A 12,299-nucleotide genomic window follows, 5' to 3' on the forward strand; every position below is an offset into this window, starting at 1 on the left:
AGCCTTATGGTCGGTGTGTACAGTAAACCGCTGTCCAATGAGATGATCATGAAAGTGAACCAAAGCTTAGGTAAGTGTTAATAATTCTTTCATCGGGGTTGTATATGTCTGCTGTGCCTTGTTGAGAGTTTTTGAGAATAACATCAGGTAATGTTTGCGTCCGTCAATCAATTGAAACAATGCGCCACCAATTCCATAATTGCCTGCATCCGTCTCTAACTCAAGTGGTGCACCATCAACAGGAAAGTTCAACCTGACTGCCGACACGATAGCCTCCTTCGTCTGATCCCACGCCAATTGATGTTCTGGCTTCCAACGATCCCCAATGGAATCCTTTGGCTTAAGTTTAGAAAAGGTTCGGAGTGGAGTTACCTTGTGTGCAAAGTTCGGTAGATGCTCATGTAGAAAGTTTGCTAATCCTAACGCAGAGGCAATATCTCTTTGACGTCTTGGAACTGACCGGTCAATTAAACGTTGCTGCTTCTCATGATCCACGTCAATGCCTTTAGCTGATATCTTCTTTCCCAGGACCATCACCTCTCGTACCACAAAGTGACATTTCTTCTGATTAAGTTTGAAGTTATTCTCCCTCAAGCATCGAATGACCTGTTGAACCGTAGCAATGTGCTCCTCGTAATCGTCCAATGCAATTATTAGATCATCAACATAGCATTGCACGTCTAGTCCTGCCATCAAATTACTATTTGTCCGTTGAAAATTGTGACGTGAGTGTCGTCAATCCAAAGGGAGCCGACGTAAACGAGTACTGCTGACTGTTCCATGTAAACGAAAACATGTGCTGCGAATCGACGTGGACCGGTAACCGATGGTACGCGGCCGATAAGTCCAACGTGGTGTAGTAACGCTTGCCCTTCAAGTTGCTGATGATTTCGTTGACCTTCGGAAGCGTAAACTGATCGCCCGGAATAAGAGCGTTAATCTGTCGCAGGTCCAAGCACGCGCGCAACTTAATAAGTTCACCCGACGGTGTTAGCGATCGACGCCGATATTCGACGATTGGTGACCAGTTTGTGTTCCCATTTGTCTACTTGTTTCGGTACATGTGGTTTGTATTTGTCAGATACAAAATTTCTTGTCTGCTGACGTAGGCCCAGGAGTTTATCCCGTTGAATAGGAAGTGACACTTCACTACCCGGAGGTGTACAGCGAGCTGCATCCAGAATAGTGTCAATAGCATCCAGGTATTGGCGTAGGTGTGCGCGTATATCACCTGGCTCGGACAAGTCTGGGGCCATTCGAAGATTGATTGGTTCCGGTAGTTCATCCATAACAATACGAATAATATCTGGAAATGGAGATACTAGTCCGGTTAAGCCTAATCCCAAATCACCCATAATATTCATACCCAATATCATATCAATGTTATCCAGTAGGTTCATAAGTTCAAATGTGCAACCCTCAGTAGCAGCTGACCCGTACTGGACCCTTGTTGCTTGTGTTTTTCCCAAGCGTGGAGTCCTGAAGGCTTTGTCCACCAAGTTTATGTAACTATCCTTGGCCGGTGGTGTGATAGAGAGGTGTGCCTTAGCTGTGGATGTCTGAGTGATGACTGAACGGTTGGCCCCCGTGTCAATCAAGGTGCGCATGTCATGTCCGTTCACTTGTGAAGTGACATATACACGGTTGTCAGTATGAAACAATTTTTCTTTTACTGCAAATATTCTTGTTGCCGTACGACCAAATGACATGCACATGTTCACATCAGACACCCCAGCCTGTCAATCCGAATCTGTTCCAACTTCCCAACCACCGGGTGTCTGCTCTTCTTCCATCAACCCATCGTCACTCTGCACATACGACTCATCGACCAAATCATGAATGTGCATCACTTCAGTCTCCCCCGTCTCGGTGGTTGGTTGATCAGGCGTAATATCACCGTCCACTAAGTTAACACGGGGTCGGAAATTAGTACCCGATTCGTGAGTCCCGCGTGTCGATGTGCTTGTAGCCGATGTACGTTGAACTGTAGCCCCACCATTTAGTATGCGTCTACCTGTGCTAGCCTGGACCGGTACTCGTTGTAAGTTAGGACAACGACTTGCATGTCCTGGTCCCGGCGGAATGTTTTGTGCACATGATCGACAACGAACCCGTGGGTTTGATGTAGGCGGTGCATGCGGGTTGGCGCGTATATTCGCTTCCGTACGCAAATTTGAACGTGATCGCGAGTTCCCCGGAATTCGTAGAGGTCGCGAAAACTTGTCCTGGCGATTTTCTTCTGCTTTGTCAATGTTCACACAAAATACATCGCGCATCTTTTCAGACGAGTAGTTTCGCCACTGTGGATGCATTTGAAGAGTATCCCGGTAGTACGCCCCACCTGCAGCTTGGCGTATAAGATTAAGTATACCACGGTTGCGGTATACTTGTAAGAGGTTCTCATACTGTTGCATTTCCATGAGCTCCACCTGGCGTTCAAAATCACGAATCTGAGTATCAAGCGGTACCGATGGCTTCAGCTTCATGCATGCTAATACCTGGCGGTATGCATTATCCTCCAGGTCTTGCTCTTGTGTACGTACAATAAAAGCAGTGGCATCCTCAAATGTCATAGACTGTAATTTTTGCTCGTTTTCCACAATAAATCCAATAGCGCCATAGGAGCCCCTTCATGCTGTAGAGCTCAGTGTAAACCCATTTGCATATGAATCGGTTCTAGCTTGTGGAATCGCGCATTTTTGTGCTATTCCGAGATAAAAGCGTGTAACTGTATCTTCTGCGGATTGTCCAAATAATAGTTACCCTGCGGGTTGGGTGGCCATTCCTTCGATGTTCGTTTGTTGACCGTTTTTGAACACGTCTTCAGAGTCTCATCCGACGCACGAATTAGACCCTGTAGCGCACACGCATCGTCTATGCGTCCATCTGCTTCTGCCTGCATCATTCGTTGGGTCAGTTGAAAAACTTGCATTTTCATCTCGGCCGCTGTCGATATAGTAATGATAGGCTCCGTAGGTTCCGAGCCTTTATGACGTATCACTGCCTGTGATTCTTCCAAGTAGCAATCGTGATGAACAGGAAGGTGCTTGCGGTATGCAATCGTATCAATAGAGACATTCGCCGCATCCTGAGAATTCTCCTGTAACTCCTCTGGTGAACGTGGTTTACGGTGACGTTGCAACCTATCACGAAATAAGTTCGTTGCCACATGACTCTATTTCATCTGTTGCTGCGGGGACTTCATTACTCTGCGGAAGGCATCAAAGGAACACTTTGCCGACGACGATGAATTCCGTGGAGTGTCCATGTCCAAGTGTAAGTCCGCAGGTTCCAAAAAAAATTGTACCAGGCGATTTCACTAAAGTTTTCGAGTCCTGATACCAATCCGGACCATTAGGCGGCATCTCATCAGGGGTCGGAATTGTTTGTGCCCGATTTTGAGCGTTTGTCAACAATCGCGCTCTGCGAGAAGCATGGACATTATCGTTCGATGCCTGATACCAATCCGGACCATTAGCCGGCATCTCCTCAGGGGTCGGATTCGGTTGTGCTCGATTTTGAGCGTTCTGCAACGACCACTCTCTGCGAGTGACATGGACATTACCGTATGAAGCCACCTGTTGTATAGACTTTGTACGTCCAATTTTACGTTTCACGGGGCTAATTTGGTTCATGTTGTTAGCCCCTTCGTCATGTAACTGGCGAGTGGGTGTCGACCCTGCCTGTGTTGAGTGTTGAGGAGCCCAACGTTGTTGCACTGTCGGTTCGGTCTGAGTCTCAGAAAAGTCCTCATCCACGGTCGCCTGGTCCAAGTCCTGGGGTGTAGACGTGTCAATATCCGCCAGTGACAACTCACGGAGTTGGCGGAGTTGGCGGAGTTGCTCTTGAATAAGACGAATATTGTCCGTGGCCTCCTGCACATGCATCATCGTACTCAGGTGTCCTTCTACATCAGAAATCCAGTTTGGGGACTGTTGAAGCTTACCCAAGGTTTTAATTGAGTATTGTCCCTCCGAAAGCAAACGGGTTAATTCCAAATGGATTTCGACCTTCTTGGCATCTTCAGGTGCAGGTTTCTTGGCAAGTACTGACTCCACCTTATCGCATAGCTCGGTTAAAAGACGAAGATTCCGAATCAACCAACTCAACAACCGATCACAAGCTTGCTTACCCACCGTTGGTAACGGTCTAGTCTTGGGTCCCGTCATCGTTGAAAAAAAAGCAATTATACTAAGTTGTTTCTTAGTTGATTTAACCTTGAAAGAACGTAGTATAATAAATACAGTAGTTCGGTCACCTAAAAAATGTAGTCAAAAACAAGTGACACTTAATAAAGAGTGCTAAGTCTGAAATAAGTGAACTCAGTCAGAAGTGCCGGTGTGAACGGCGCGTCTGCTGTATTTATTAATCATGTTCCTATGTGGGACGAGATTCTCTCTATCAACGGCAGATTGTGAAAATCTCCGTATCTAAGATTATGGTCTCCTAGTTACTAAATAGTGATGACATCCTATGAGTCATCATTCTTTCTCACTAAACTAAATATTCTACTATCTAGTCCGGTCCTCGGATCCGTTCTTTAATAAAAATAAAATCCTCTTAGACCCGAGCCCCTGGTTCGGTCCTAAATTATTTCCCTTAGGTCCGGTCCTCTGGTCCGGTCCTAAATTCCTCTTGTCAGTCCGATACTCCGGTCCGGTCCTATATATCCGTCTACGGTACTTTGTCCACAAAGTATCGAGGAGACAAAATACAGACTCTTCTGATGGCTGTACTTGACTATTGGGGGTGAATTCCTCCACAGCATTAGCGCTCTTGACTAGTCCGACTAATTCATCACTGACCTAGGTAGGGTATTCCGGGGCTTTAGTCCCATCAAGGTTACAGACAAAATAACTGTTGCCCTCCGTATGGTGCTGTCATTTATTCATTTCATCTTGGTAACGAATTAATACAATGTCCCCGTCCTGGAAGTGTGCATACTTTTTTTGTTTCGTTTTGTTGATATTTTCGGTCATATGCTGCGCGCATTTTCTCTTGATATTGTGCAACATTTGCATCCATTTGTAGTCTAATCGATTCTTTTAAATTCTTCAGTCGTGTTTCCCATGGTACTGTTGTACCAGGTGCATTGACTGGTGTTGTAATCGGTTAGTTGGGTTTGTCATCATCCGTAGTACACTTTGAATCACTGTGATTTGTGTCTTCGTGATGAACGTAGGTTGTGGCCCGTTTGAACAAATGAAAGGCGTGAACACCAGCTGCCTGGTTTTTGTTCAGCGAATTTCCTCAGCAAGGGTAAGAGGCCTCTATGAAAGCGCTCGTTTGCTCCCATCACCATGCGTTGATACACTAGGTGTTGTGACAGGGCCTGCTCGATGATTTTCGAGAGTATATCATTCATATATTCTGTGACTTGATCTGTTCGTATCTGTTTGTATGACTTGTGGAAAGCCATGTTCACAGCCATGTTCACACATGATTGGAATTAGAGTTCGTGCGATCGCTGCCGCTGGTTTGTCCATTATTGGCCTAAGTATAACATATGATGAGTGCACATCGAGCAAAATTAGGACGAATGTGTTGCCTCTATTCGAGTCTATCAAGGAACCGAGGTGTCCACTTGTATCTCGTCGCCCGGAAATGCGACTGTTATTGATTGTAAAGGGTGTAAGCCCTGCTTATGGTACACAGCCTTCAATGTATTGGTTTACATGTTCCTTCTGGCGTGACCATGTGTGGCCATCTAATTGAAGTTTATTCACAGTCTCTTCAACGGTGTAGTGGCCCACAATGTGGTATTGGGCTACTAAGGTATCTCTGTCCTCATATGTGACTGTGTCTAGCTCTGCCGACTCGTCGTCAGTTTGTACCGACGAAATCTTTATGGCTGGATGTACTATTTTTTGGTCAAGTATGGTGACTTTGTGCCTATCTTGGCTACTAGTGTGACTCCCCAAGGTGTTTTGCCACGGGCCGTTGTGCCACCTTGTAGGAAGGTGTTGTTCATGTTTTTGACTATCATAGGATCTTGTTCTAGCAGTGACATAAGTTTGGGGAACCATGACGCATTTGGATAGTGGGGTACACATATTGTAATGCTCGTGGCTTTCTCTATGACTTTGTCAAGAACGTCTGGGACTAGCTCCCAGGGAGGATTCGCCCATGCGTTTATTTCATCTGCCCACTTTTGTAGTAATGCATTTTGTTCTTTAGTGTAGAACTTTGCTGTGTGTGCATTGTGTGCTGCTGCAAACAAATCGATGGTGAATTCCCAAACCTGCATTCTGCTTCTTTGTAGAATCGTGGATGTAGTTTCCAGTCTATGGCAGTTACTAATAAGGGCATGTTTGTTTCGAGGTCAGTATATTCTTGACCCTTGTGTATATTCTCGTTGGCTTCCTTCAACAAATTTGATGTTTATATGGCGTGTCTTCGTGTAACCGTGATAGCATATCTGCTTGGTTGTCTTTTCCTGGGATTGTGAGAGTGGTGATGTAATGTTTTCGCTATTAATTTCGCTAGCATGGGGTGCAGCGTTTGCTGTTTACTCATCTGGCATAGCGCTTTGTGATCGGTCCACAATGTTATACCGCCTCCTTTGATGTATTTCGAAAAGTATTTTAGACTGTATACCAGCGCTAGTAACTATTTTGTATTCGTCCCGTATCTTTGTTATGCGGAGTTTAAGCCTTTTGAGAAATAGAGTATATCTCGTCTGACCCCGTCTATAATTTGAAAATTAGCATCCTCTTATGTCATAGTCACTTGCGTCATTCATGATTTGGAATGGTACTCTATCTACTGGAGATACGTCAATGTTGCAACATTCAATGGCCTCTTGCATGCAATGGCCTCTTTGAGTTCTTCCCATCCTTAACGAGTTCAGGTGTCCAAAGGTTTGCTATATTTTGGTTCATTTTTCCTTTCATGAGATTACGGAAGTGTTTCGTTATTTGTGCAAACTGCGGTATGTGGTCTCGCATGTAATTTGCTAGGCCGACTGCTCGATGTAAGTTTCGTTTTATTCTTGGCAGAGGCCAATCCATGTGTTTTTGTTTTCAGGGTCTGTTTTGAGCCCTTGTGTTGTAACTTTGACGCCTAAAGTGTTAACTGTCTTGACTGCGAATGCACATTTGTGGTGGTTCAGCCTGAAGTTGGCAGAGATATATCTGTTGATGACTTCTCGATACTGTCTCCCTGTGTTCCTCTTCCGTGGGGCTGGCAATGACTAAGTCATCAAGGTATACTTGTACGTATTTAATGTCAATGAATAGGTTGGCCATGACTCTTTGGAATTATGCTGTTAGCGAGTGTAGTCCAAATGGTGCTGACTTAAATGAGTATTGTGCCCCTCTCCATGAAAAAGTAAAGAAGTGTTGGCTATTTTCGTGGACACGAAAATGGTGGATTCCTCCTGCCATGTCCAATTTGGAAAAGAGTTGTGCACCTTTTAGGTTGGGAAGTACTTCTAAAATATTTTTGGCAATACAAATTTGTTTTGTTCATGGTGATATTTGGCTCCTCTTAAGTCTAAACATGTGCGTACTATCTTTAGTGGGCGTGCTTGTTCAGATTCACCTGTTGACAGTAGTGGTAGATTCACCTGTGTTGGTATTGTTCTCTTGTATACGTGTCCCTCTTTCACCCATTTCTAAAAATTGTCATCTGTTTGTGGTATGTATTTGTGAGAGCGTGTCGGATATTTTTGGCACTGGCTCCTTGTCTCGGTATATCCACTACTGACTCTGGTAGATTGCAGTATACGTCAGGTGAGATCATGTCGTTTTGGTCTAATAAATCTGATAGCGATTCTCTGAATCCTTCTTGCTCATGTTCAGTGTCTTCTTCGTGTGGTGTAAGAAGTAATTTTCATTTCTCATCTGTTGGTATGAGTGGATTAATTACCACCGCTAGATATATGCCCGAAGTATGGTAAAATATCCATACCTGAAAGTATTGGTGACTTTTTGTTGGGGAGGTCGAGTACCTCAAATTGAAGTTTCTCTACCTCCGTAGTTTATATCACATACTTCTGTTGAACCTGTACATTGTACTCGTGCGTCAGATTGTGCTAGCTGTGTGTAGCCGGGTTGTGCTTTGAGTATAGTTCAGTCACGACACTGCGATCTATGCATAAGCGTTGTGCTCCTGAATCTACTAGTGCATTGTATGTAGTGCCATTGATTTTTTGGTCTCGTGGGTTAGGAATTAAAGAATACAGCGTGAAAGCAAAATCTTTTGCATTTATTAACAACGTTTCTTCATCAGTGTGCGCATTCACAATATCTACCATGTTTATCATGTTAGCTTCCGCCCACCAAGCCTGTCAATATGTTTTTCGTTCATCTTTTGCACCTTGCTGTCATTAGTGATGGCTAACTGGTCTACATGATGGACGGGCTGTGATTGCTGCGCTGCACGAGCTGCTGCTTTCTGGCGGTTGCTTTCTTCTTGCTTGAGGCACTTGCTGTACGCATGTGGCGAAGGGTCTATACCGCAGTGTGGGCAAGGTCTTGGTCCTCGCTGGGTTGGGTTGTGATTGTCTTGTTCGATAAGACGTCCTCGGCCTTGCCTGTACCAGAGTGGGTGTACCCACTCCTGTGGATGGACCCCCTATGGGCATGTCAAGTCTTGGACGGTTGACTCGTTGGTCTGGGATAGTGGTGATCCTAACTCGCCTGCATTCTCGATTGCGGTTAGCTTGCGGTATTGTCGCTTGTCTGACAAGATCTTCAGGTAGTTCATGGAACACCTTCTTTGTTATGTCAGACATGTGTTCACTACTACCATCAGGCTTTGTTTGAGCCTTTATCATCTTGTCAGTTCTGCTTGCTGTCCGTACAGGACTAGTGACAGGGAAAGTGATCCTGTGAGAAGTTGCAAATGGATGGACTCTCGTTCAGTGTTAACGGAAAGTTTTTTTAAACTACTTTTGGAAACGGAAAGTTTTTTTAAACTACTTTTGGAATATATCTATATAAGTCTAGTCTACATATACGATGCGCTCGTCACCTAGCTAGCTACTGAGTTCGAGTACGATGATATCGAGGATCATCCCGCTGACTTATATTCAGACAATTTTGACGATGATTTGACTGGTTTCGGGATGGTTTGGAAACTGAGATCGGTGGTTCACTTCCTCCTGTAGTGTCGGAGACATGGCCGGAAGTACCCAACGATAATTCTGCTTTCCGGAGAGTCCTTGGGAGACGGCTTCCATCTTCTAATACTTCTCCAACTGAAAAAGAAACACTTCCGTTTCCGAGGTTTCATGCGCTTGTATTCTGATGCGATGTACGTACGAGATTAGAATATTCTAAAGAAAGTCGATCATGTTCTAGTTACTCGGCATAATTCATCTGTTGCGGAGAAGGAAATGACTAGAAGGGGTTGAGCATACCTGGAAAGCACGTATTGCCTGTTACTGCAGTACCGCTATTGTGTACCCTCAATAATAATTTCCCTGTCCACAACCTTTTCTCCATTTTCCTGTGCTGATTTCTCTGTGGATGCGAGGATCGAACATGGTATTGATCTTCATCTGATTTTGCAAAGATTGACTGATGCATGCAAAGATTGACTGATGCATGCAGAGATTGACTGATGCATGCAAAGATTGACTGATGCAGGCAAAGATTGACTGATGCATGCAAAGATTGACTGTGCAAAGATTGACTGATGCATCAATAGAATGCAACTTTCTGTATTTGACGTTGCTAGAAAAAATATATTATATAGCTAGATTAAGAATGTCTTCACGATTGTGTTAGTCTCGTTTGTGTGTGCGACAATCTTGCCTAAAACACACAAGAGCACATTTCAAAAATCACCTATTATATTTTTCTATTACGATTTTTTATATAACCGAAGACTGGCCTTAAGGCATTGTATTCTATTTCAGGTTATAGATGTAGAGTATGTACTGAAAACTGATACTTGACTGTTGTTTCGGTAACGATGATTTTTTTAAATAAATAACTAAAGCCATCTCACATTGTTCTCAACGTGTGTACACGTACACAATGTCAAAATATTATTATTTAAGTGCACGACTGCCCACCGGCCACCGGTAAAGTGCATACGCGCAATAGTTCGGTAAATACTTAGGCCAGGGTCGCCTTATGTGGGCCCATTAAATATCGACCCTGTCTTTGCGAATGGACCGGACGCGGTTTAGACACCGGTTCAGGCATTAATAAATTTTATGTTCATTGGTGTAAGACTAGAGGGACTCCGGTAGTGAAGTAGTCCAGTTTGGATTTATTACGCTGATGTTTTTAGTCTCTTGTTGCCCCGCATGTCGTTGGGGGACACCATTCTGGCCGAGAAGTAAGTCAGCATGGGCAGGTGGTCTGTCCATGCATTCAAGTCGTGATGGTTTGAAACGATGATCATTTCATCCGAGACCCATCGCTTCCTGATTAGTCACATGGTAGCGCCTTTGTGCCGGGTTGAATTTCGAACCCCAGTACGTGATAGGCCAGAGGCGGTCGATACCGTTGATGGTATAGCCATGGATGCGCGGGTCGCAGAAGGGCTTGCCATCCTTTTTTTGGAACAATACTTGGGGGCAGGAGAGACGTCTGGCGTTGAAACGATGGAGCATTTCGCGACACGCCAGACGGACCGATGGGTACACATGGCGTTTCTTGTGGGGTGGTAGTTGGAGGGCAGGGGCTTGTTTTGCATACTCTCTTGTGGGGTTGCCGGTGTCTGTGGCTCTTCAAACGGGCGGGGCATGCGTGCTGTGATCTTACGACTGAAGGCGATGGCCTCTGTGAGCTGCCGATCGGACTGAGCCAAGAGGAGCATGTCTCCGTTGATGTCAACGCTACAGAGGTACTGAAGTTCTGCTTCATTCTCAGCTTGGGTGCGCGCGTCGATCTTTTTACGGGTGTGCGGATGCTTCTATTTCGGAGGGAATGCTGTAGAGTTTTTCGCTGGCCAAGGGAAGTGGGTAAACAGGGCGGAGCCCAGGCCTATCTGACAGGCGTCTGCGATGCTAAACGGCGCACGGCTTCACTACGTTCTCCAATGATGGTGCAGTAACCATTACTACACAGTCGTCCGTAGTAGATGATAGGCATATTCCGCAGGACGACAAGTTGGGTTTTCGTGAGCCGGAGGCGGATATTGTTCTTCCAGGCAATGTCCACATATCGCTCCATGGTGACCCAATGGTCGGCATCGGCTGTAGGGCCTGAGTTGCCTATGCAACTGTCATCAACAAAGTGGATGGGCTGTTTTCTCATCTCCCGAAAGAAGTGGTCGAGGACCTGTTGTAGGATAAACGTCATCATCTTGGCTTCGAATACGCCCGCGATGGGCAGCCAGACTTGGCCTTCTCGGGTCAGGTAGCCCCGGGACCTCTCCTTCTATTTGAGTTGGTTGAAGCTGCAGGCCATGTCTCTACATGACCGAATGTCTGCAATACGGAGATGACCCAGGCACTCGTCCACGTCGAAGTTCTCGTTGGACACGGCATACTCGGGACAATACCGAATGTCTTTTGCCGACGTGGAGTCCATGCGGGGGCTTTGCCACGCAATGACTGGCGGAGGACAGGTGTGAACAAAGTACCCTAAGCGGATATTTAGGACCGGATCTGAGGACTGGATCTGAGAGAGGAATTTAGAACCGGAGCAGAGGACCGGACCTAGGGAAATATTCAAGACTGGACCAGAGGACCGGACCGATTAGGTGGAATCTTTAGAGAAAATAATGAGGGAAAAGTGATGACTCATGTAAAACCATAGAGACGGGTAATTTCATATAACCCGATGGTAGAGAAAGTCTCGTTCCACATAGGATCGTGATTAATAAATATGGTAGTTGCGCCATTCCCAATGGCACTTCTGACTGAGTTCACTTATTTCAGACTTAACACTCTATATTAAGTGTTACTTGGGTTTGGCCACAATCAGTGACCGAGCTACTGTATTTATCACATTACGTTCCTCACAGGTTAAGCTAACTAAAATTGTTTAGAATTTTTTCTCTCGTATATGGGCTGACTTGCCTTAAGGCAATGGTACAGTCTGGACGGTTACGAACCATACGATTGAGAGGGACTCACGAAATATTTTTTCAGGTGCCGACCGAATTCTACAAGTTCTGAACTTACCAGCTATACGCATGGAAAAACTTCATAATCTTTGTCCGTCTATGGCTGAGCCAGGCAAGAGCTTGTGGACGTTGTAGAAATACGGCCTCCGGTCAGTCTAAAATATCAAGATCAATTGAGATAATATATTGGTTTTATTTGTATTTTAAATAATTTAATACAAGCTCTTTTTCCAATATTTCCAAAGTGTTCTAAATGCACTTTGATGGCA

At 45.0% G+C, this 12,299-nt stretch overlaps 3 protein-coding genes across 3 annotated transcripts; all 3 read right to left on the minus strand.

Moving 5' to 3' along the window:
- Nucleotides 1–2,704: 2,704 nt before the first annotated feature.
- Nucleotides 2,705–4,169, minus strand: SARC_09891 (hypothetical protein; the record flags this gene model as incomplete). Its single annotated transcript, XM_014296078.1, has 2 exons — nucleotides 2,705–3,111; nucleotides 3,308–4,169. 2 exons carry the CDS (start codon nucleotides 4,167–4,169, stop codon nucleotides 2,705–2,707), a joined length of 1,269 nt encoding a protein of 422 aa, XP_014151553.1.
- Nucleotides 4,170–5,860: 1,691 nt separating this feature from the next.
- SARC_09892 (hypothetical protein) lies at nucleotides 5,861–6,247 on the minus strand (the record flags this gene model as incomplete). The annotated part of the gene is made up of 1 exon (XM_014296079.1): nucleotides 5,861–6,247. The coding sequence occupies one exon, from the start codon at nucleotides 6,245–6,247 to the stop codon at nucleotides 5,861–5,863; it is 387 nt and encodes a 128-aa protein (XP_014151554.1).
- A 2,082-nt stretch (nucleotides 6,248–8,329) lies between these two features.
- SARC_09893 (hypothetical protein) lies at nucleotides 8,330–11,264 on the minus strand (the record flags this gene model as incomplete). Its single annotated transcript, XM_014296080.1, has 3 exons — nucleotides 8,330–8,831; nucleotides 10,592–10,872; nucleotides 10,980–11,264. 3 exons carry the CDS (start codon nucleotides 11,262–11,264, stop codon nucleotides 8,330–8,332), a joined length of 1,068 nt encoding a protein of 355 aa, XP_014151555.1.
- Nucleotides 11,265–12,299: the final 1,035 nt, after the last annotated feature.

The sequence above is a fragment of the Sphaeroforma arctica genome, assembly GCF_001186125.1.
Source record: "Sphaeroforma arctica JP610 unplaced genomic scaffold supercont1.1073, whole genome shotgun sequence".
NCBI classification, from domain to species: Eukaryota; class Ichthyosporea; order Ichthyophonida; genus Sphaeroforma; species Sphaeroforma arctica.